This window comes from Artemia franciscana, chromosome 10 (assembly GCF_032884065.1).
Source record: "Artemia franciscana chromosome 10, ASM3288406v1, whole genome shotgun sequence".
In the NCBI taxonomy this organism is placed as follows: Eukaryota; Metazoa; Arthropoda; class Branchiopoda; order Anostraca; family Artemiidae; genus Artemia; species Artemia franciscana.
In genome coordinates this window covers 26,785,432-26,807,941 of record NC_088872.1, presented here as the reverse complement: position 1 = coordinate 26,807,941, position 22,510 = coordinate 26,785,432, and the positions used below count along the sequence as shown (strand labels likewise).

General features: G+C 34.4%; 1 protein-coding gene across 3 annotated transcripts in view; it reads right to left on the bottom strand.

Annotated features, from left to right (window-relative positions):
• Window positions 1-19,123, bottom strand: part of LOC136031999 (short coiled-coil protein B-like) — a 90,775-nt gene extending 71,652 nt beyond the window's left edge. Inside the window, exon 1 of one of the 3 annotated variants that reach the window (XM_065712064.1) lies at window positions 19,076-19,123. In XM_065712064.1, the coding sequence (XP_065568136.1) occupies window positions 19,076-19,087 (12 nt within the window). In that variant the 5' untranslated portion in view covers window positions 19,088-19,123. Of the gene's footprint in view, window positions 1-1,705; window positions 1,844-19,075 lie in introns of those variants that run through there. The other 2 variants (XM_065712065.1, XM_065712066.1) reach the window with 2 other exon arrangements.
• Window positions 19,124-22,510: the final 3,387 nt, after the last annotated feature.

Below are 22,510 nucleotides of genomic sequence, written 5' to 3'. Positions count from 1 at the left end.
TTTCTGGGATGAGGCTAAAGACTAAAGTATGTCCCAGGAAGGTATTTTGAAATACCCACCTCTACCCCTTCCTTCTCTCTAGAGGGCCCTGACCTTCAATGACCTTTAAAAATATGTGTTATAAAAGTGAAACCTTGCAAAATAGATCTTCTGCTTGAATGAAGTACAACCAAATTGTTTTCAGCTTTACAACTTTGCTCAATCGTAATTTATAAGGTTTTAAAGATATGCAAATACATTTCCTAAATAAAAAAAAAGAAAACAACAACATTGATATGGCTCAGAATTCTACTCTAATAACCGGAATTGCATTTTTAGAACTAAAGGCAGAGAAAAGGCAACTGGTAACTGAAAATTGACATAAAATGATGTTTTGTCAAAATTTCAATAGGTATAAACCTGTGATGCAGACAAATTTCAGGGCATTCTTGAGGGAGAAGGAGTGGAGTTGGGTACTTCAAAATACCTTTCTGGGACATGTTTTCACCTTTAGACCCATCCCTGAAAGTTTCATTTTCCTAACATAACCCCTTTCTGAGATAGCCAAAAGTCAATCAACTAGAATTTTACTGGAAAGAGGTTAGGTTGGGAAAATGAAACTTTCAGGCATGGATCTAAAAACTAAATTATCTCCCAGTAAGGAATTTTGAAATACCCAGCTCTACATCTTCTCTTTCTAAAGGGACCCTAATCCCCCCTTAATGTGCCCATAGTAAGCAGGCTATTTAAGGATATTCAAAGTTGTTTTCAGAATTTTATAGCCTACTACTCTGTCATTGGCCTATAGAACAATGCTGTCTTTACAGGAGGAATTTCTATGCAACTGACCAAGCTCCATTCTCATATCTGAAACAATAAAGGTAGACTGGCTAGGTGTGTAGGTAAATTAGATCAAAAGCCCTCTGGGTTGAGAGAGAAAAGCAGTCCATGTTTCCACAGAGCATTTAAATGACAAGATAGAGCAGGAAAAAATAATTTTTAACAGGAACATTCAGTTTTGAAGATCAGGAGAAAGTTTGGTAAAATTCTAGTTAATTGACTTCTTGCTGTCTCAGAAAGGGTTTAGGTAAGGAAAATAAAACTTTCAGAGATGGGTCTACAGGCTAAAGTATGTACTGGGAAGGTATTTAAACTACCCACCTCCACTCCTTCTCCCTCTAGATGGCCCTGAAATTTGCCTACATGACAGGTGTATACCTATTGAAATTTTGACAAAACCCCATTTTACCTTAATTTTCAGTTACTAGTTGATTTTTCTCTGCCTTTAGTTCTGAAAATTCAATTCCTGATATTTGAGTAGAATTTTGAGCCATATCAATGTTTTTCTTTCAAAATTTAGGAAATGTATTTGCATATCTTTAAAACCTTATACAATGGAATTGAGCAAAGTTATGAAGCTGAAAACAATTTTGCTGTACTTCAATTAAGCAGAAGAGCTATGTTGCAAGGTTTCACTTTTATAACACACATAATTTTAAAGGTCATCAAAGGTCAGGGTCCTCTAAAGGGAGAAGGAGTGGAGATAGTTGCTTCAAAAAACCTTTTCGGGACATACTTTAATCTGTAGATTCATCCTTGAAAGTTCCATTTCCTTAACCTAAACCCTTTCCGAGATAGCAAGAAGTCAATTAACTAGAATTTTACCGAAAGTTAAACTAACTTGTCTCTGGTCCAAAATAATTTCTTAACTATTAATAAACTCTACCAAAACACCCCACTTGACAAGGAAACTACCAAACAGGAGACGTACACTAGCAGGTCAGCAGTGAGCCAAATTATTTACTGATTGAAATTACTTCTTCTGAAAAATACAAATAGAAATTCTTCCCTGTGTTCTTTTACTTGTCCGATTACTTATCTAACTAATCCAAGCGTTTTATGAGGCATGTGACATCAGAGGTTACTCGGATTAAACCCTCGAACGGTCAGGATTACGAGCGTGTCCGAAATCTCAAGTATAATTTCGCATATCTGGAATTCTTCGAAGAATTCTCAGTCCGGACTAGAGTTGCGTTCGAATCACATTCCAAGTTGACTGAAACCAGCATTCTGACGTTTTATTTGTGATTCCGAGTTAACTTTTAGCGTTCGATTTGTAAAAGTTGACTGAAAGTTAATGAAAAGTTGACTTTTAACAACTTTTACATTTTGTACGTTCGTCTCAAGTTAACTCGGAAAGAGGGCAAAAGTTTCAATTATAGGTAATCATGGAGTATGTGTTCAGATGGATCCAGGATGAAGGCACCACTTTTGTGTACCAGTGTGGTGAGTTATTGAGCCAGATTTTTTGTTGTTGGGTAGGTTGCACTAAAATAGACTTAGAAACTATGTTATTATCCTTGTTAAAACTGGCTTTTTTCTTGTGTGGGTGGGTGGGTTTTATCTTTTACTGGGTGGGGGGATAGATAGATAATAAAATGGTTAAGAAAAAACTTATAAAGTTATTGCAATATTAGTTAAAGTTACTGCAAAGCTACTTGAGCAATTATTTCAGAGCTGGGTATCCTAATACAATTTGTGTGGCCAGAAGTTTAATTGTTAGATTGCAAATTGTGATTTTCATTTGTCTTCTTTTAGTCATTCCATTCAAGATGCCTTGGATATTTTTTTTTTTTTTATTGTGATGGATTGTCTTAATGCTCTGGAAAGGTAAAATATTTCAATTGCATAGGATAGGTAAATTCCAGTAGGCTGATCAATTTAAAGTCCTAAATTAGCAAGGGAAGCGTTTAGTCCACTAAAAAATCACTTATATACAGTGATTTTTTTTAAAATCACTGTATAATTGGAGTTCTTTGAACTCCAATTATACAGCCCTGTTTTTGGCCCCCTTTAGCCTGTATCCAGTTCCTGATTGCCATTTAGTCCAAATTGAATTTTTTCTGTTACTCATTTCTTGTCAATATTGCTAAGGGGTCATATTTAAGCACTAGAGAAGTATGCAGCTCTGCTTTACTTTAGCACCAACCCTCCTAATATGGAAATCTAAGGCTGAAATTGCATATTTCCTATTGATTCTGCCAATCTATAGCCTACCTCAACCATAGTACCTGATAATTGAAGCAACTGTGGCAAAACAAGAACTGGAAAATAAGTAGGCTAAAAGGTGGCAAAATACCTTTAAAATTTGGGCTATATATTAGCAAATTAGGCAGGTTGGGAGTAAATTTTTTGTTTTTTTCATATTTTGACTTAAAAATAAAGTGAATATACTACTTGATGCCTTTTTGTATGTTCTTTACAGATATAATTGCTTATGTATATATATATAATATAATAATATAATATAAGATATATAATTGATATAATATTCAGATATAATTGCTTATGGGTGTGTTCCAGCTGATGGTTTTTCAGTAACTGCAGTTACTGCGTGGTAACTGCCCATTTTTAACTGCAGTAGAGCCAGTGGGAACAGCACAGTAACCTGACTAGCAGTAGCATCATTTTCAAATTAAATACACGTGTTCAAATTTAAGGGACAGTTTAATGCTGATTAGTATAATTTTTTTTTAATTCCTGCTGTTTCAGAGCATTTAGAGAGGTTCTAAGCCAACCATGGGCATTTGGCTGTCACAAATGAGTTGGTGAAAAATAAATAGAAAATATAAATTTTCTCTTTTTTTATTATTTCAAGACTAGAATATCACAAAGCTGAGCATTCACATAGCTTGATTGTATTTTAAGCAAATACAATACCTGATGGAGTTTTGTTGATACCTGTCTTAAATTGATTTTTCTAAATAAAATGGGCCTATAGCATTTATAGGACAGTAGTGGGACAACTATAGCAATTTTTTTTTTTCAAATAATTATTGTTCTCTGGTCAAATTTGTGTTCCTTGCTAAGTGGTAGGTGCTTTGGGTCGGAATGCTTTGTCCAAGGTGTATAGGTTTAATTCCTGGCATTGCCAGTTTATTTGGTTTTGGATAGGGGTTGGTGATATGACTAACTTCAGCTAGAATTGGCCCAACTTTAAATGAGTACAGATGGAAATCTAGGGACAGTAAGGAGGAAGGGCATGCAAGAGAATAGGCTGGCTGGTCCTTAGCTTCCTATTGCACTACCTGGCTAAAGGAACACCAGGTCCTTTACTGGCCTACTGACTTAGCCATAGAAACTTTCTTTCAAACCCATTAAATATAAGTAGAAATGAAGAATACCAGTGTGATGGTCCTTCCATTTACCCGAAATGTGGATGTATGGACAAATTTGTGGGTCATGAGAGATAGCTTGTGAATGTAATGGGGGTGAATGTTCTGTAAGATTTAAAAATTTATGACAGTTGCTCAGGTTGGCAACTGAACACAGAAGTATAATTTTGTTATTTGTTTTTCTTTGTGGCTATTATGCTTATTTAATGTCAAGTATTTTAAAGTTAATCTCCTTTATTTTGTTTTTAATTGCCATGGCCCTAGGGCTTAAATACAATAAAACCTACTTATATCCATTAATTTTCTTTAAATAGATAGGAGTTCTGTGTGTCCTAGCTTCAGTAAATTTAAATGTAATTGTGAGACCAGGGATTACAAAGTAGGTGAAAACTTGCAAATGGACCTCTGGTATCAATAAAAATTTGTAAGAAATGGATATCAATTTAAAGATTAAAAAAAAAACTGTTAGAAAACAAAGAAGACTAATGAATAAACAAAAGTATCCCTTTACAACCATTTAATGAATTGTCACAAATATTGGTCACCCTTAAGATTGAAATGAACAAAGCTTCAATTATGAATCCATTTTCCTTTAAACAGACTGAAGGGGCAAACCTCCAAGCTTTGACAAATTCAATCTTACTTTTGGGCATTCTCACCTTTCCTTTTCAAAGGAAACTTTCTTTGGATGTTTCCAATCCAACTAAAAACAACAGGGAGAGCATCAGGTACAAGTGATCTTCTACTTAGCCTACATACCAAAGGGAAAAACATGCATCTTTATACTATAATTTACCTCCAACCTGCCTAAGGTGTAAATATATAGCCAAAATTATGTAGTTCCAATGTATTCTGTCACCTGTTACCTTTTCCGCCATTCTTGCTTTGTTGCAATTGCTTCAATTAACAGGGAGTTAAAGGTTGAGGGATAGATTGGCAGAATCAACAGGTAACATGTAACTTCAGCTATATATTTCTATATTAGGAGGGTTGGGGGTAAAGTAGAGCAGGACTGCATGTAAAATTATGTAAGCTATAATTATTGTGCAATTATAAAAATCGGTTTTCTTAACATATTTTTCTCTAGGCCTACAGGTCCTTTCTTTGGTTTATGCCACATCAAACATTGTATTCCCAGAGAAAAATAAGTAGCAACAAGCTATATATATACAAGCACATATTATTTATCAATGAGGACTCTAGTGCTTATCTGTGACCCCTCAGTAATATTGACAAGAAATGAGCAACAGACAAAATGAAATTTAAATGGCTATCAGAAACTGGATACAGGCTTAAGGGGGGTAAAAAAAAGGGCTGTATAATTGAAGTTCAAAAATACGTGGTGAGTTTTTGGTGGAATAAATATTTCCCTAGCAAATTTCAACTATAGGTCATGAAAGGAGATTAATGTGAAGCTTGATCATTTTTAAACAATAATATGCACATAAAGAAAGAGAGTATAGCCTAGAGGGTTGTATACTCAACCATGCAGCTTGCCAAGACAATTTTAAGCTCCCATTATAAACTATGCACTCATAGCAGCAAATAGCAGCTACATCAGGCTAAAGGACCAATTACTACAACTTATCTTGAGGTTTTTGTGCAAGTCAACATGGGATTTGTGTTTTATTTTGGTGAGAATAGAAAAAGCATAAAAGGCGTTTCTGACTTAAATTCCATACTTTCCTCATTGTCAGACCTTTTGCCATTGTTGAAGAAGCAGCAAGCAAATTCAAGTGTTTTGACTCCCTAGGTAGGCTAGTTTGCTTTATACAGGCATTTTAGCTAATATCTTACCTCATAATGGCAATTTTAAAAAGCAATTTTTTGCCCCTGTATAATTAGAGCATATCTAAAATTTGAAGGATGTTTTTTACCAGACAGATAAAAGATAAAATTCTAGTTGAGTTACTTCTTGCTATCTCAGAAAGAAGTTAGGTTAGGAAAATGAAACTTTCAGGGATGGGTCTATAGGCTAAAGTATATCCTGGGAAGGTATTTTAAAGTACCCACCTCCACTTCTTCTCCCTCTAGAGAGCCCTAAAATTTGACTCCATGACAGGTATATACCTATTGAAATTTTGACAAAACAACATTTTACCTTAATTTTCAGGTACCATTTGCTTTTTCTCTGCCTTTAGTTCTGAAAATTCAATTCCTTTTATTTGAGTAGAATTCTGAGCCATATCAACATTTTTTTTTTTTCAAAATTTAGGAAATGTTTTTTCATATCTTTAAAACCTTATAAATTGGGATTGAGCAAAGTTGTTAAGCTGAGAACAACTTTGTTGTACTTCATTTCAGCAGAAGATCTATTTTGTAAGGTTTCACTTTTATAACACAGATAGCCTATTTTTGAAGGTCATCAAGGGTCAGGGCCCTCTAGAGCAAGAATGAGTAGAGATATGTACTTTGAAATACCTTCCCAGGACATACTTTAGCCTGTAGACCCATCCCTTAAAGTTTCATTTTCCTAACCTATCCCCTTTCAGTGATATTTCAGAGAAAATTTCAGTGATATTTATATCACTCATATATTTCTCATATTTTATATCACTTTATATTTCAGTGATATTTTTCAGAGAAAAATCATTCAAATTTTTTCTCAAAAGAAGCTTGATTTTTAAAAATAAATGTATGTTTAACAGAAAGCAACTGACATTATATGAAATCCAATAAAAAAAAAATTCATGGAGAAAAAATAATATCTGCCAAATATTTAACCTATAGTGAGGTGGCATAAAAGATTATTTCTAAATTTAGAAAACCCAGTGTTATGGCAACAACAGTATGGCAAATCAACAGGAATTGTCTTTTCAGAACTAAAGGCAGAGAAAAAGAAACTGATAACCCGAAATTTCAGGACCATTTAGAGGGAAAAGAAATGGAGGTAGGTACTTCAAAATACTTTCCTGGGACATACTTCAGCCTGCAGACACATCCCTGAAAGTTTCATTTTCCTAACCTAACCTCTTTCAAAGATAGTCAAAAGTAGCCAAAGTAAAATTTTGCCCCTACTTAATGTTAAAAATCTAGTTTAAACAGCAATCTCAATGAATACAGACTATATAACTAGGGAAAAGGGTAAAATTGGTGCAAACAGTATTACTGGCTTTCATATAAAGTGAATATACCACTTGATGCCTGTTTTAATGCTGTTTACATATATAATAATCGCTTTTACTGCAAATTCAGATTTAAACATTTTTTGGCCTCTTAAAAATGACCTAAATATGGGGTATAAAAAATCTGTAATAGATTAGAAACAAATTTGGGCTATATATTTGCACATCAGGGGGGGTGGGGGTAAAGCATAGCATATATTAAATAAGTAAACTAATCTTTGCCATATTTTTTTTTATGTGTTTGTGCACATTGAATCTTAATGAGAAGAGAAATCACCAGTGCAACAGCACAAACATAAAAAAAAATACACCAATGGTTAGTTTACGTATTTAATATATGCTATGCTTTACCCCCCACCCCCTGATGTACAAATATATAGCCCAAATTTGTTTCTAAGCTATTACAGATTCGTAATGACCCCACATATAGGTCATTTTTAAGAGGTCAAAAAGTGCTTAAATCTGAATTTGTGGTAGAAGCAATTATTACATTTATAAAGAGGATAAAAAAGGGCATGGAGTGGTATATCCACTTTATTTGAAAGCCAGTAATACTGTTTGCACCAATTTTACTGGGAAAAGAAGCCAATAATTTTTAGATTTTTTAACTAACCTATAATATAAAGTTACAAACCAACCTATAATTTTTAATTTTTTCAACTAAAAATTATAGGTTGGTTTAGAAACTAAGCTTGTTAGATTTGGTAATATTAGAATAACTCACCAATGTGATAGCTGCCTTCCTGAGAATCAACGTTTTTAACAACATAAAATTTTTCTTTTCATTTCTTATTAAGCTTGGCCTATGCAAGATAGGCCTAGAACACCAAAAACCCTAAGGAATATGCATAAGATTACTTACAGGTCACTGAAAAGCTAAGATTATTTCCACTAGGCCTATTAACAAAAACAATTTCATATTTCTAAATTTTTTGCCATTGAAGCGTTCGATTCGCAATTCTGTGTTGACTTTCTAGGTCAACTTTTTACTAAATAAAACGGCAGCAGAGAAAAAAGTCAACTTTTAAGTTGACTTTTTCGAGTCGATTCGAACGCAACTTAGAATTTCATCTCTAATTACCGCAAGGTTATGACGTCAAAAACCCCACGAAAAAATTCTACAAATTGCAGCATTTATCTGAGGTTTTTCAGAAGAAACTAAAGAAAGATAGTGGCGATCCATATCCAAAGCATAAGGAAGAAAGATCTGTTTCTAGAGAGATTTCAAATTCCAAAAATGTGTGACAAAAAAACTTCCAGTGTAAGTGGCTAAGAATATCTCAGTTTAAAAAAAATTTAATTGTGGTCAGCTGATTTTAGGTGATTATTATTAAGGATGTAGATCTTCACCTTGATCAGTGATCTTAGAGCTTTAATTGTATGATAACTGCTAAATACAATGATCATTGACTTCTTGTTCTGTTATTGTTGAAGCAAAAAAATTAAGCTGTTTTAAACAAAGAGAAAATACAAAATTTCTCATGCCCTAATAAGGGATTATCTCTAAGCAGAGTAATAGCTGATCAGCAGTTTTTTGATAGTTGTTTAATAAAGTGATTGTTAGTATTCTAGTTGAGTGACTTGTTATCTCAGAAAGGGGTAAGGTTAGGAAAAAGAAACTTTCAGGGGTGGGTCTACAGGCTAAATTATATCATGGGAATGAATTCTAGAGTACCCACCTCCACTCCTTCTCCCTCTAGAGAGCCCTGAAATTCGCCTTCTGACAGGTTTGACAAGTTTAACAGGTTTGTCAAAATTGAAATTTTGACAAAACAACATTTTATCTTAAGTTTTAGTTACCAGTTGCTTTTTCTCTGCCTTTAGTTCTGAAAATGCAATTCCTGTTATGAGTAGAATTCTGAGCCATATCAATGTTTTTTTTTTCAAAATTTAGGAAATGTATTGGCATATCTTTGAAACCTTATAAATTTGGATTGAGCAAAGTTGTGAAGGTGAAAACAATTTTGTTGTACTTCATTCAACAGAAGATCTATTTTTCAAGATTTCACTTTTATAGCACATATTTTGAAAGTCAGGGCCCTCTAGAGAGAAAAGAAGAAAAAAAGAGTCTCTGATAAACCCTCTAAAAAAGAAAAGAAGAAATCAATTGATGAAAAATTTATATTATTGATTTCATTTATTTTCTGAGTGAAAGGAACTAAAGCTCTTGCTACTCCTTTTGTTTGAGAAGTATTATTTTGCCTTTTCATATAAATCTATTGCGTGGTTAGAGTTTCTGGAATTTCCCTTTCCTGAACCCAATGTTTCCTAACACTTCTAGCCCCCTCAGGGAAGGGGGCCAAGCATCTAATTGGATATCAGAAGCTGATATTCCTATTGTTGTATCTCCAATATCCAATGATGATAGCCTGAATGAAACCATGATTACTGTCTCTGAGCCACCAATCTCTGAAACTGACAACCTGCTAAATGAGGATTTTCAGACAGTAGGCAGAAAACAGAAACGAAAAAAACCTTCTATGAGTCCTCCTGAAATAATGGGACTCTCAAACCCAAATCCAGCTGTGGAGATAAAGGACAAATCCATTATCCTTTTTGCTCCAACAGTAAAAGATCAATCCTTCTCTATCAAAAATATTACTAACATTAGAATGAATCTTTTCAAAACTTTTAGATGCAGCTTCACTGTGAATGTGAACAGAGATGGTTCACTAATGGTTATGTTTCTAGACAGAAATGAAGCCTACAAAGCCCTTAGCCTAAATAAAATTGGCAATATCCCTGTTACACCTGAATGGTGGAAACCAACCCTGAAAAATTCTCAGAAAATAGTACTGTACAACATACCATTGGAACTGTCAAATGACGACTTGAAAGATGGCCTTATGAACAATAAGGGGGAAATGCTGGAGGTTCTGGATGTTCATCGTATGGGCAAACTAGATTCTAAGGGAACAAGAAGTAGTAAGAGTGTCCTCTTTATCTTACCTGCTAGTTCCCAATTTGACTCAGTATTCCTTTTTGGTCAGCAAAAAGCTCATAAAATATACCAAGAAAAACCTCTTCAATGCTCAAAATGTTTTAAGCTTGGTCACTCATCTAAGTATTGTTCTTCTTCTGTGCCAGGGTGCCCTAATTGCCTTGGTAATCACTCCCTGTCTACAGAAAGTAGATGCACTGAAGTGCCTAAATGTACAAACTGTGATGGTAGACATCAATCAACAGATCACAATTCATGTCCTAAATATGTTCAACGAGCTAAAGTTTTAAAGATTGCTCTTCAAGAAAATGTTCCTTTCCCAATAGCTGCAATGGAGCTGGCCAAGCGGTCCAAAGTACCATCAGGTCCAAGAGGTAATGAGGCCAAAGAAGGGAATTTAGCCCTTCCTCAAAAACCCTGGCTACAGGTCCACAAGAACCACCCAAATCAGGCACTCATACCTCCTACTGAGACTTCTTACCCTCCATTGGCTAAGGAGCATCCCAAGGTGGCTGAAGCTAGCCCATCCCTCAACAATCCTAAAACTAAGCCTAAATCTTGGTCTGAAAGAGTGGCAGCTTTTCCTAGTATTTCTACTCAAGCCATAACTATGCAAGATAGAGTTGGACCTCATATTACTAATTTAATTAAATATGTTGCATCAGTGGACCTAATATTACAATCAAATATGGCTAAAGATAAAAAAGCCAGTATAACAAAAGAAATTGCAGAATACTACTTTTCCAATTCTATTTTCAATGAAATAGGAACAGAATTATCATCCATTCTCTCAAAATATCATGCATGTCACCTATTCAACCCTTTCTATGTTAACTAAGCTGCAGATCCTACAATGGAATTGCGTCTCTTTAAATTCAAATAAACTTGCTGATCTTATCCAATGTGCAAATGATAAGAGAATAGGAATTATTTGTCTACAAGAGACTAATCTTCATCAGTACAAGAAAATCAAAATGCCTGGGTACAAGTGCTACAGGAAGGATAGATCAACTAACAGAAAGGGAGGGGGTGTGGCAATTTTTGTTCATGATTCAATCCAACACTCCCCTCAACCCTTAACTATCTACAGGGATGAAATAGATGTTGTAGGCATATTAATTACCTTAGCTAATGGTAACCATCTTGCCATAAAATCCTTTTATAATCCATGTGGGAGTAAGGACATCCAAAGTATCTTGGAAACAGAATTATCAGGTAATAATACCTTTATTTTTGGTGATTTTAATGCCCACAGTCCTCTCTGGGAACAATCAGCAGGTAGCAACAAAGCAGGAAGAGGAATAGAGTACATATTGTCCAATTTTCCTGACACCTTGATTTTCACTCCATTTGACTTTCAGACCAGGTATAATATTTCTTCTAACTCTTTCTCAACTATAGATTTGCTTCTAGGTCCTTCTTCATATTATGATTTAGTTCAGATGGCAAAGGTGTCGTCTCTCCAATCTGATCATTGTGCAATTCTTACATCATTTCAAGATTTATGCAACACTCCCAAACCCTACGTCCCTACATTTATCAACTCCAAAGGTAATTGGTCCCTTTTTCGTGAGATATTAAATGAAGTAGATTTTTCCTTTGTTTCTCCTAATTATGATATTAATGCCATTGAGTCTAATTTGAGATCAATCCTGCTGGAGTCAGCTAAATCGGCAATTCCAATGACTAGGGTACGTTTTTACAATGGCTCCAAAAGACCCAAGAATTGGTGGAATGATGAGTGTAGGGTTGCAGTTCTGGCAAAAAGAAAGGCTCGTAAAATTTCAAAAGCACCCATCTCAGTCAACAGCAATCTTTTATAAGCAGTCATGTGCTAAGGTGAAACTAATTTGTAGGAGAGCTAAACAGAGTACATGGCTGAATTTCAGCTCAAGTATCAGTTTTAGAACCCCAATTTCAAAGGTCCATAATTTCATTAGCCAACTAAATAGTGGAAAGCAGCCTAATGATGACCGTAGATATGATATCATTCAGGATGGATATCCAATTGTATCAGATAAAAAGAAGGCAGATCTGTTTACCAATGTTTTTAAAAATGATTGCTCAGACTTTCATCCCAGCCGACCTCCCTTTTGTAATCTCCCTCTTACCTGTTCTTATAAGGGTACTCTGATGAAACCTTTTTCCCAAGATGAATTTTGTGTAGCACTTAATTCTCTTAACATCAAGTCTTCCCCAGGTTATGACGGTATTTATATGAAGTGGATTCTTGAGTCCCCAAAGGTGTTTCATACAGCCCTCTTAAGTCTTTATAATCTTATTTGGTCAAGTCAAAAGTTCCCAGATGCCTGGAAGATTGCTCAGGTATTCCCAGCTTTAAAACCTTCTTATTCATCTAATGATCTCAAGTCTTACCGTCCTATATCAGTATTACCTTCCTTTAGTAAAGTTCTGGAAAGGCTTGTCTTATCAAGAATTGAGTGGTTTTCTGAAGTCAACAATCTCTTTCCTAGTGAACAAACAGGTTTCAGAAAAGGACATAGCTCTTTAGATAACATTACCCGGCTAGAAACTGATGTTTGTAACTCCCTCAAAAAAAGACATGTCACAATGGCTGTTCTGTTTGACTGGTCGAATGCCTATGGAAATGTAGTCCACAATAAATTATTGGAAATCCTAATAAATCTTGACTTCCCGTATCCTTTTATAAGTTTTATAAAGTCTTTTCTAACTGATAGATATTTTTACGTTCAAGTAAATCAGTCTAGAAGTGAGCAATGCCCCATTACGAGAGGACTTCCTCAAGGTGCAATATTGAGTCCTCTTCTATTCAACTTGTATGTTTCTGAATTTCAAGTATCTCATGCATCATTTGGCCTTTATGCAGATGATTTGATCATTTGGAAGTCAGGAAGGGATATTAGCCTTCTTCAAAGCCTTATTCAACATGATATAAGTCTAGTCCAGAGATTCTCTTTAGCATTTGGCTTTCCAATATCAATCAGTAAAACTAAAGCCATTATATTTACTAATGGTACTCTAGATCCTCCTAATCCACTGACAATTTTCTCAAGGGAGATCCCATATTGCAATTCAGTGAAGTTACTTGGTTTATTAATGGATTCTAAAATGCAGTGGCATGAACATATTAATTATTTGAAATCTCTGATTATTCAGAGACTTTGTATTCTAAAAAGACTTGCTGGAAGTAAGTGGGGATGTCACCCAAAGATTATTTTGGATTTTTACAAATTATATATTCGTTCAAATATAGAATATGGGATTCAAATATTTTCAGCTCGTCCCCCATCCTCATTCAAAATCCTTGAATCTTTACAAAATTCTGCTATTCGAATAGCTTTGGGTGTGCATAAGCATACTCCTCTGTCAAAGTTAAGAACACTGTCGGGATTGGTGTCCCTAAGTGAAAGAGCATCTAGTCTAAGGATAAAGTATTTCTCGCAAATCCAGGCTTATGGAGCCAAGCATGCTGTATATGCACATACCTTTGCTGAGAAGTCAGCCTGTCCCAATGCCCATTCATCATGGAATCAGTTTCAACTGGAGGTCCCAAACTGGAATCAACATTCGCTTCATGCATATCCCTTTACTGAGTCCCCCCCATGGGAAATGAGTCCTCCAAGCTGTCAAGTAGAACTTATCTCTATTAGTAAAGATTTGATTCCTAATTATGAGATCCAGACTATTTTGGCTGAACACATCTCAAAGGCTTACCCCAACTATAGAAAAATATATACTGATGGATCCGTCCAGAGGGAAAGAGCTGGAGCAGGAGCATGTATCCCATCCCTGAATTTGAATATTTATTCTCCTCTCCCATTGGGATCTTCTATCCTGTCTGCTGAATTATGTGCCATCCGCCTGGCCTTGGATGCTCTTATAAATTATAACATTGAATCTGAAAATATACTCTGTCTCTCTGACTCTAAATCAGCATTACTACTGATCCAAAATATTAATAGAATTGCTAATGACAAAGATTTATATAATATTAGAAGACAGCTTCTTAATCTTAAGATCAAGGAAAATGAAGTTTATTTTCAACATGTTCCTAGTCATAAAGGTATAAAATATAATGATATGGCTGATTCTCTAGCAGCAAAGGCTTCCATGTTATCTCCTAGTCCTTCCTCTGACCTCAATTCACGAGATATTATCAGGCAAAGATCCAAAGTTAATCACAGTACATTAATGTTATCTCCATTTCATACAAGATTAAATACAGTGCTATATTACCGACTGAAATCAGGTGCCCTACTTCTAAATAGCTTGTTATTTAATTGGAAGCTACATCATTCCCCTTTATGCCGAATCTGCTTTTCAACAGAGGAAACAATCCAGCATATTTTATTTGATTGCCATACTCAGAGTGAGGAGACTGTTGTTCTTAAGCGTTTCTGCTCCTTGGCTAAGATTCCAAATACTTATACAGCTATCCTGGATTCTAACCTGCCATGGAAAATTGATCGTAAGATATTTAAGGCAGCAATTGATACTTTAAACAAGAGAAATATTGTTTAATAAGGATTAAAGCTTGAAGAAGTCAATTTTTAATGGGACGCAATTTATCCATAGTTTTTGATTGTGCAGAAGAGAGCGGGAATGAGTAGGAAGAGCCGTATTGGTACCGGCCGGCCTAGTGCCTTAAACTGCTGGGGACAGGTAGCTCAGGTACTCGCACTTCCCACAATCAATAACAGTTTATTATTGTTCATAATCGTATATATCCATTGTTCGCAGACTGGAGCAGAATAGCGCTTCCAGTAGCTAGTTTTTCTGAAGAAGAAGTCAAAGAGGTGAAAGGACTTGTTGTTAGTCCATATACCTCCCTACAATTTTTGGAACTGGAACTGGAGCTGATTTTAGGTGATTATTATTAAGGATGTAGATCTTCACCTTGATCAGTGATCTTAGAGCTTTAATTGTATGATAACTGCTAAATACAATGATCATTGACTTCTTGTTCTGTTATTGTTGAAGCAAAAAAATTAAGCTGTTTTAAACAAAGAGAAAATACAAAATTTCTCATGCCCTAATAAGGGATTATCTCTAAGCAGAGTAATAGCTGATCAGCAGTTTTTTGATAGTTGTTTAATAAAGTGATTGTTAGTATTCTAGTTGAGTGACTTGTTATCTCAGAAAGGGGTAAGGTTAGGAAAAAGAAACTTTCAGGGGTGGGTCTACAGGCTAAATTATATCATGGGAATGAATTCTAGAGTACCCACCTCCACTCCTTCTCCCTCTAGAGAGCCCTGAAATTCGCCTTCTGACAGGTTTGACAAGTTTAACAGGTTTGTCAAAATTGAAATTTTGACAAAACAACATTTTATCTTAAGTTTTAGTTACCAGTTGCTTTTTCTCTGCCTTTAGTTCTGAAAATGCAATTCCTGTTATGAGTAGAATTCTGAGCCATATCAATGTTTTTTTTTTTCAAAATTTAGGAAATGTATTGGCATATCTTTGAAACCTTATAAATTTGGATTGAGCAAAGTTGTGAAGCTGAAAACAATTTTGTTGTACTTCATTCAACAGAAGATCTATTTTTCAAGATTTCACTTTTATAGCACATATTTTGAAATTCAGGGCCCTCTAGAGAGAGAAGGAGTAGAGGTGGGTACTTCAGGGTACCTTCCAAGGACATACTTTAGCCTGTAGATGCATCCCTGAAAGTTTTATTTTCCTAACCTAACCCCTTTCTGAGATAGCAAGAAGTCAATCAACTAGAATTTTACCAAATGATTTTCTTTCAAATAAAATTGATCTACCCTAAATAGGGTGATAATCCTGTCTTCAAGCAATAACCATGGTCTAGCTCCTTTAGAATTATGTTTGAGTAACCTGATGTGAGCTACCTCTTCTAATCAGGACAGGGCTTTAAACTAATTTCCCAGGGATGAAAAATATGGTAGCTTTTCCTTTAACTACATATATTTAACTATATTGTGTAATCAATATATCAATATATTGTGACACAATTTTATTTTTAAGCTTTTTGATCTAAAATATTTTTTTTAAACTTGGTCAACTATCAGAGACAGTTGAAAGAGTCATATTTGACATATGTGAAAAAATGTATTTAATTTTTTTTGGCTCCTAAAGGTGTAGTTGAAAATAGTCAGAGCTTTGGGGTGTGAATCCCCTTATTTGTCCTGTTGAAAGGAGGCTAGTACTGTACTTGCAATTTTCATAGTTTCTTGTTAATCTTATAATCTCAATTTTTGCAATTTTCTTGTTTCTTTACCACTTGAATGGTATTCTATGAACCTGTTATTGTTCTTTGTAATATGCCTTTACTGTATTTGGGATATTTCTGTAGGCTTCTCTTTGATACTCTACAATAGCATCCTTATTTAGATCAGGTTGCATGTAGCTTTTTCTAAACGTTGTCAAGTCTCTTAAGTCAATTATACCTGATGCTTTCCCTACTGTTTTTAGTTGGTAAAAAAAAAAAATCCAAAGAAAGTTCCCATTGAAAAGAGCCCAAAAGTGAGATTGAATTTATCAAAGCTTGGAGGTTTGCCCCTTCAGTCTGTTGAAAGAAAACAGATTCATAATTGAAGCTTTGTTCATTTCAATTTTAAGAGTGACCTACATTTGTGACAATTCATTAAATGATTGTAAAGGGATACTTTTATTTATTTAATTGTCTTGTTTGAATTCTAAATGATTTTTTTTTAATTCTTTAAATTGATATACATTCCTTACAAATTAATTAGTTGCACCACAGTTCCATTTGCAAGTTTTGACCTACTTTGTAACCCTTGGTCTCAAAATTGTATATAAATTTATTGAAGCTAGGGTACATAGAACCCCTATCTGTTTGAAGAAAATGGATGGATTTAAGTTGGTTTAATTACACTAAAGTCCTAGGGCCATTGCAATTAAAACAAAACAATAAAGATTAACTATAAAATACTTGGCATTACATAAGTATAACAGTCACAAAGAATACCATTCACAAAATTTTACTTTTGTGCTCAGTTGCCAACCTGAGCAATTGCCTAAATTTTTAAACCTTGCAAAACATTTACCAGCCATATCTCATGACCCACACTCTTGTCTATACATCAACAATTCATTGAAGAGGAACAACTACCCTACTGACATTTCTTCATTTGTACTTATGTTTAATAAGTTTAAAGGAAAGCTTATATGGCTAAGTCAGAAGCCCAGTAAAGGACCAGGTGGTCCTTTAGCCAGGCAGTGCAATAGGAAGCTAGGGGCCAGCCATCCTGTGCTTTTGCATGCCCTTCCTGCTTACTGTCCCCACATTTCTTTAGGTAACCTTTTAAAGTTGGGCCAATTCTAGCTGAGCTAACAGAGTCACATCACTGATCCCTGTCCCAAACCAAATAAACTGGTAATGCCAGGAATTGAACCTGTGCCCTTTGGACAAAGGATTCTCAACCTAGAGTGCCAGCCACTTAGGAAGGAACACAAATGTCACAAGAGAACAAAAAATAATTTGGAAAAAGAAAATATTGAAAAAAACAACTCAAGTCATAGTTGCTCCCATTTTTCATTGCTGTCCCACAAACAATATGTATTTTATTAAGACAAATAAATTTTTGAACAGGTATCAACAAAACTCCATCAGGGATTGTATTTACTTAAGGTACAATCAGCAATATGAATGCTTAGTTTTGTGACATTCTAGTCTTGAAATAATAACAAAAGAGAAATTATATGTTCTATTTGTTTTCCACACGCCCATTTGAGAAAAATCATTTGTGACAACAATATACCCATGGTTGGCTCAGCATCACTCTAAAATGCTTTAAACAGAAGGAATTTTAAAAACAATTATACTCATCAGCAAGAAGAATATTAACATAACTCTCTAAACTTGGCACTTTTTAAGATAATTTTTAGCAAAGCAAATGCAAAACTTTAATGGTGTCATATGTAAAAAAAAAAAACCATTAAAATGTTTCAGATGAATTTTGATGTAAGATGCCTCAAATACTTTTAATTGAATCTTGGAAATGAAGGGCCAGGTATTCCTTTACATTTTATACAACATGTAAAAAGAAAAACAGTTCAAATTTTTTCACAAAAGAAGAAGCTGGATGTAAAAAAATAAATGTATTTTTAACAGAAAGCAACTGACATCAATGAAATCAAATAAAACAAAAATTCATGGAGAATAAATAATATAAGCCATATATTTAACCTATAATGAGGTGGCATAAAAGATTTCTAAAATTAGAAAAAACCAGTGTTATGGCTTAAACTTCTGCTCAATCAACAGGAGTTGTCTAAGGCCAGAATAATTAAGAACAAAGGCCAGAGAAAAAGAAACTGATAACCAAAAAATAAGGCACCCAAAAATTTCAGGACCCTCTAGAGGGAAAGAAGTAGAAGTAGGTACTCCAAAATACCTTCCTGGGACATACTTTAGCCTGTAGACATATCCCTGAAAGTTTCATTTTCCTAGCCTAACCTCTTTTAAAGATAGCCAAAAGTAGCTAAAGTAAAATTTTACCCCTACTTTACCTTCAAAATCCAGTTTAAATAGCAATCTCAACAAATATAGACTATATAAAAGGCTATAGGTATTGGCCTAATCATTCTAAATTTTTTTCAACTAAAAATTATAGCATGGTTTTGGAACTAGGCATGTTTGATATAGTAACATTTGACTAACTCACCAATGTGATAGCTGCCTCCCTAAGAACCAACCTTTTTAATAACAAAAAAACTTTTCTTCTGACTCCTTATGAAGCTTAGCCTATGCAAGACAGGCCTAGAACACCAAAAACCCTTTAGATACTAAGGAATATGCATAAGATTACTTACAGGTCACTGAAAAGCTAAGATTATTTCCATTATTTACAGTTTCCTTGTCTTTTCTCTAGATTTAACGATTTCACATGTTTATCCATTTAAAATAATATGTAGCATTGACGTCACAATCCTGAATAATCTTTATTTGGGGAGTTTGAAAGTGCAAGCCCACGGACAAGTAATCCTGAGCGTTCGAGGGGATCATCCGACTAGCCTCTGACGTCATGTGTGTCTCATAAAACGCTTGAGGCCTTTTTTCGCGTCAACCAAAGAGACTGTGTGGTTGAGCTCAACCGCTGTTTTTGCGTGAAACAATGACAAACCAGGTTGTCATGAAAAGTGTTTTTGCGTGAAACAATTGACTGGTTGAACTCTGATTTAACCAGAACTGTCATTGTTTTTAACCGTAGGGTTCTACCATTCATAATTGTCGGTTGAACTTTTCAGGCGTAGATTTCGAAAAGAAGAATTTGTAGGCTATAAATAGTCCTATATAAAATAAGAATTATAAGCTGACAAATAGAATTCTAGCCACGCAAAAGTAAGTTTTAATTTTGTTTTTTCGTATTAGGGCTATTTGGATAAGTGTTGGGTTATATCCTGCAATTTGATTCACAAAGGCCTTAAGACAGCAAGTCAAGAGTTTGAATTTGCTTTTGAAAACTTATGTAGATAATTGGAAATCTTTGTTTAATCCTTTTGATGCCCTAGGCTTGACCTTGGCTTGGTAATTTGGGGTCAGAGATAAAACCTTGATGAAGCAAGACCCTAGTGGTGACAAAGCATTGTTACTTCAATTACTTTTCTTACCAGATGCTTCAAGGTGTGTTGGATCTTCGTCAGAACTCTTTACATTTCAGCCTTACCCTATAGGGCTATGGATAAATTTTCAGGTCAAACTCTAGTTTGGCTACTGTTTGCTATCTTAGAAATGGGTTAGGTCAGGAAAATAGAACTTCCAGTAATGAATCCAAACCAAAAAATATGTAAAATTCTAGTTTAGCTAATTTTCACTATCTTGGAAAGGGAATAGGCAACAAGAATGAAACTCAGTAATTAATCCAGGGTCAAAAACATATTCTGGGAAGGTACTACCAAGCTTCTGTGTCAACCCTTTTCTGATTTCTAAGTCTTAGAAAATTGCTTACTCAAAAGGTCTATTCCTATACTATTGAAATTTTGACAAAACAAGATTTACCTTAATTTTCAATTATCAGTTTCTTTTACTCTGGCTTTAGCTCTTAAAATGCAATTCCTTTTATTTGAGTAGCATTTTAAGCCATATCAATGTTTTTTTTTTTTCAAAATTTAGGAAATGCATTTGCATATCTTTAAAACCTTATACAATGGATTGAGGAAAGCTGTGAAACAGTTTCTTTGTACTCCATGTAAGCAGACCTTCCCAGGACATAATTTTGCCTTTTGACCCATCCCTGAAATTTTTTTTTTCTAATCTCACCCCCTTGTGCTCTTTTACACATTGTATAAATTGTGAAGAAATGCCTGCCCCCTTATTTAACAGAATTTGCTAAAAGTCTTGGAAGTATCTTATATCAAAATACACCTGATACTGTTTAATTTTTTAGAGATGACACAGAATAGCATTAAAGCTGAGTATTTGTTTGTCAAGAAATGTTTCCCTTCTGTTGTAAAGCATTTTGGATAGACACTAATCTAACCATGGGCATATTGCTGTTGGAAATGGTTTTGCTTAATTGAGTTTTTGGAAAACAAATAGCAAATGTAAATTTGCTTTTTTTTATTATTTAAGACTAGAATATCACAAAGCTATGCAATCAAATTGCTTGTTGTATCTTAAATAAATACAATCCCTGATGGAGTTTTGTTGATACCTGTCTTAAAATTAATTTGTCTAAATAAAATATATTGTTTATGGGACAGTAGAGAAAATGGCAACAACCAAGAATTGAGTTTTTTTCAATATTTCTTTTTTCAAATAATAGTTCTCTGGTCACATTTGTGTTCCTTGTTAAGTTGTTGGCACCCTGGTTTGGGAATCCTTTGTCCAAGGGGTACAGGTTTAATTCCTGGCATTGCTAGTGTATTTGGTCTTTACCAGCTAAGCATTCACCATGCTAGTTTGCATCTTAAGTAAAGCATTCCCTGCTGGAGCTTTGTTGACACCTGCCTTAAAATAACTTGTCTAAGTAAAATACAATGTGTATTGAAGATTATTGAAAATGGCTGTAAATCCATCTTGTTTTTTTTTCATTTTTTTTTAAATAGTTGTTTTACTCTGGTCATAGTAATGTTCTTGGCTAAGTGGAAAGCACTCTTAGTAAGAAATCCTTTGTCCATGGGGTACAGGTTTGATTCCTGGTATTGCCAGTTTATTTGTTTTAAATGGGGGTCAGTGATGTTAGACAGATTTAAACCAGCTCTAAATAGGCAAATGGAGAAATATGCAAAAGGTAAGCAGGGAGGGTGTACAAAAGCACAGGATTTCTGGCCCCCAGCCCTTAATTGCACTTCTTGGCCAAAGGGTCACAAAATGGAAATAAGCACTGCCAGTTTAGACCTTGATGTGACAGTGCTGCCATGCTTGCTTACTTGAATATTGGTGTTGAGTTTGCCCACATTTTATCTTCATTACTATCTAAAATTATGTAGACAATCAGCTAACTGTCTCAAAGCACAATTAGTATTGAATAGTTTTTGGGCCTTACTGACTTTCCCTTTATAGCAAAGGTTTATTGTTGTGTATAATGTAGATATTTTAAAGTAATCAATCATTAAGAAGTCCCTTTTAGTTTTATAAAGTTTTTGAGTAATAAACCTTTTTAATTACCTTAAAATATTTATTCAGGTCCTTTACTATTGGCTGAGCTTTGTATTACAATAATGATTGGAATATATTGTGGTCACCAAAAATTTAGATAATCCAACCTATTTTACCATCTTAAGGTTGTTTACAAAGGTGTACAAAATATTTAAGTACTGACTTAGCTACAGAAAACTTCTAGATATAATAAAATCTAAGCAAGATGGTTCTTACTTTGACCATATCTATGGAAGCACTAATGAGAGAGTGGGTGATTTGATGCATTTGTAGAATTGAGTGAGATCAGAAATGAAGTGTAGGTTTGATGAGAGATGGCTGGTGAATGTGATGAGGGATGAATGTTTTGCAAGATTTTAAAATTTTGGACAACTTCTCACGTAGACACGTAGAGTGCAGAAGTAAAATTTTATGATTTTTTTTTCTTTGTTTCTGTTATGTTAGACAATGTTGAATATTCCAAAGTGAAGTTTATTTTTTGTTTTGAATTGTCATGGCCCTAGGCCTTTAGTGCAATACAAATTACTAATGTCTATTCACTTTCTTTAAACAAACACAAGGTCTGTGTCTCCTAGCTTTAACAAAGTCAAATGTAATTTTAAGACCAGGGATTTCAAAATAGGTCAAATGAACTTCTGGTAAATATGAGCAATTTATGAAACATCTAGATTCAAAAAAGTGTTTTAGAAAACAAAGAAGACAATTGAATAAAGAAAAGTAC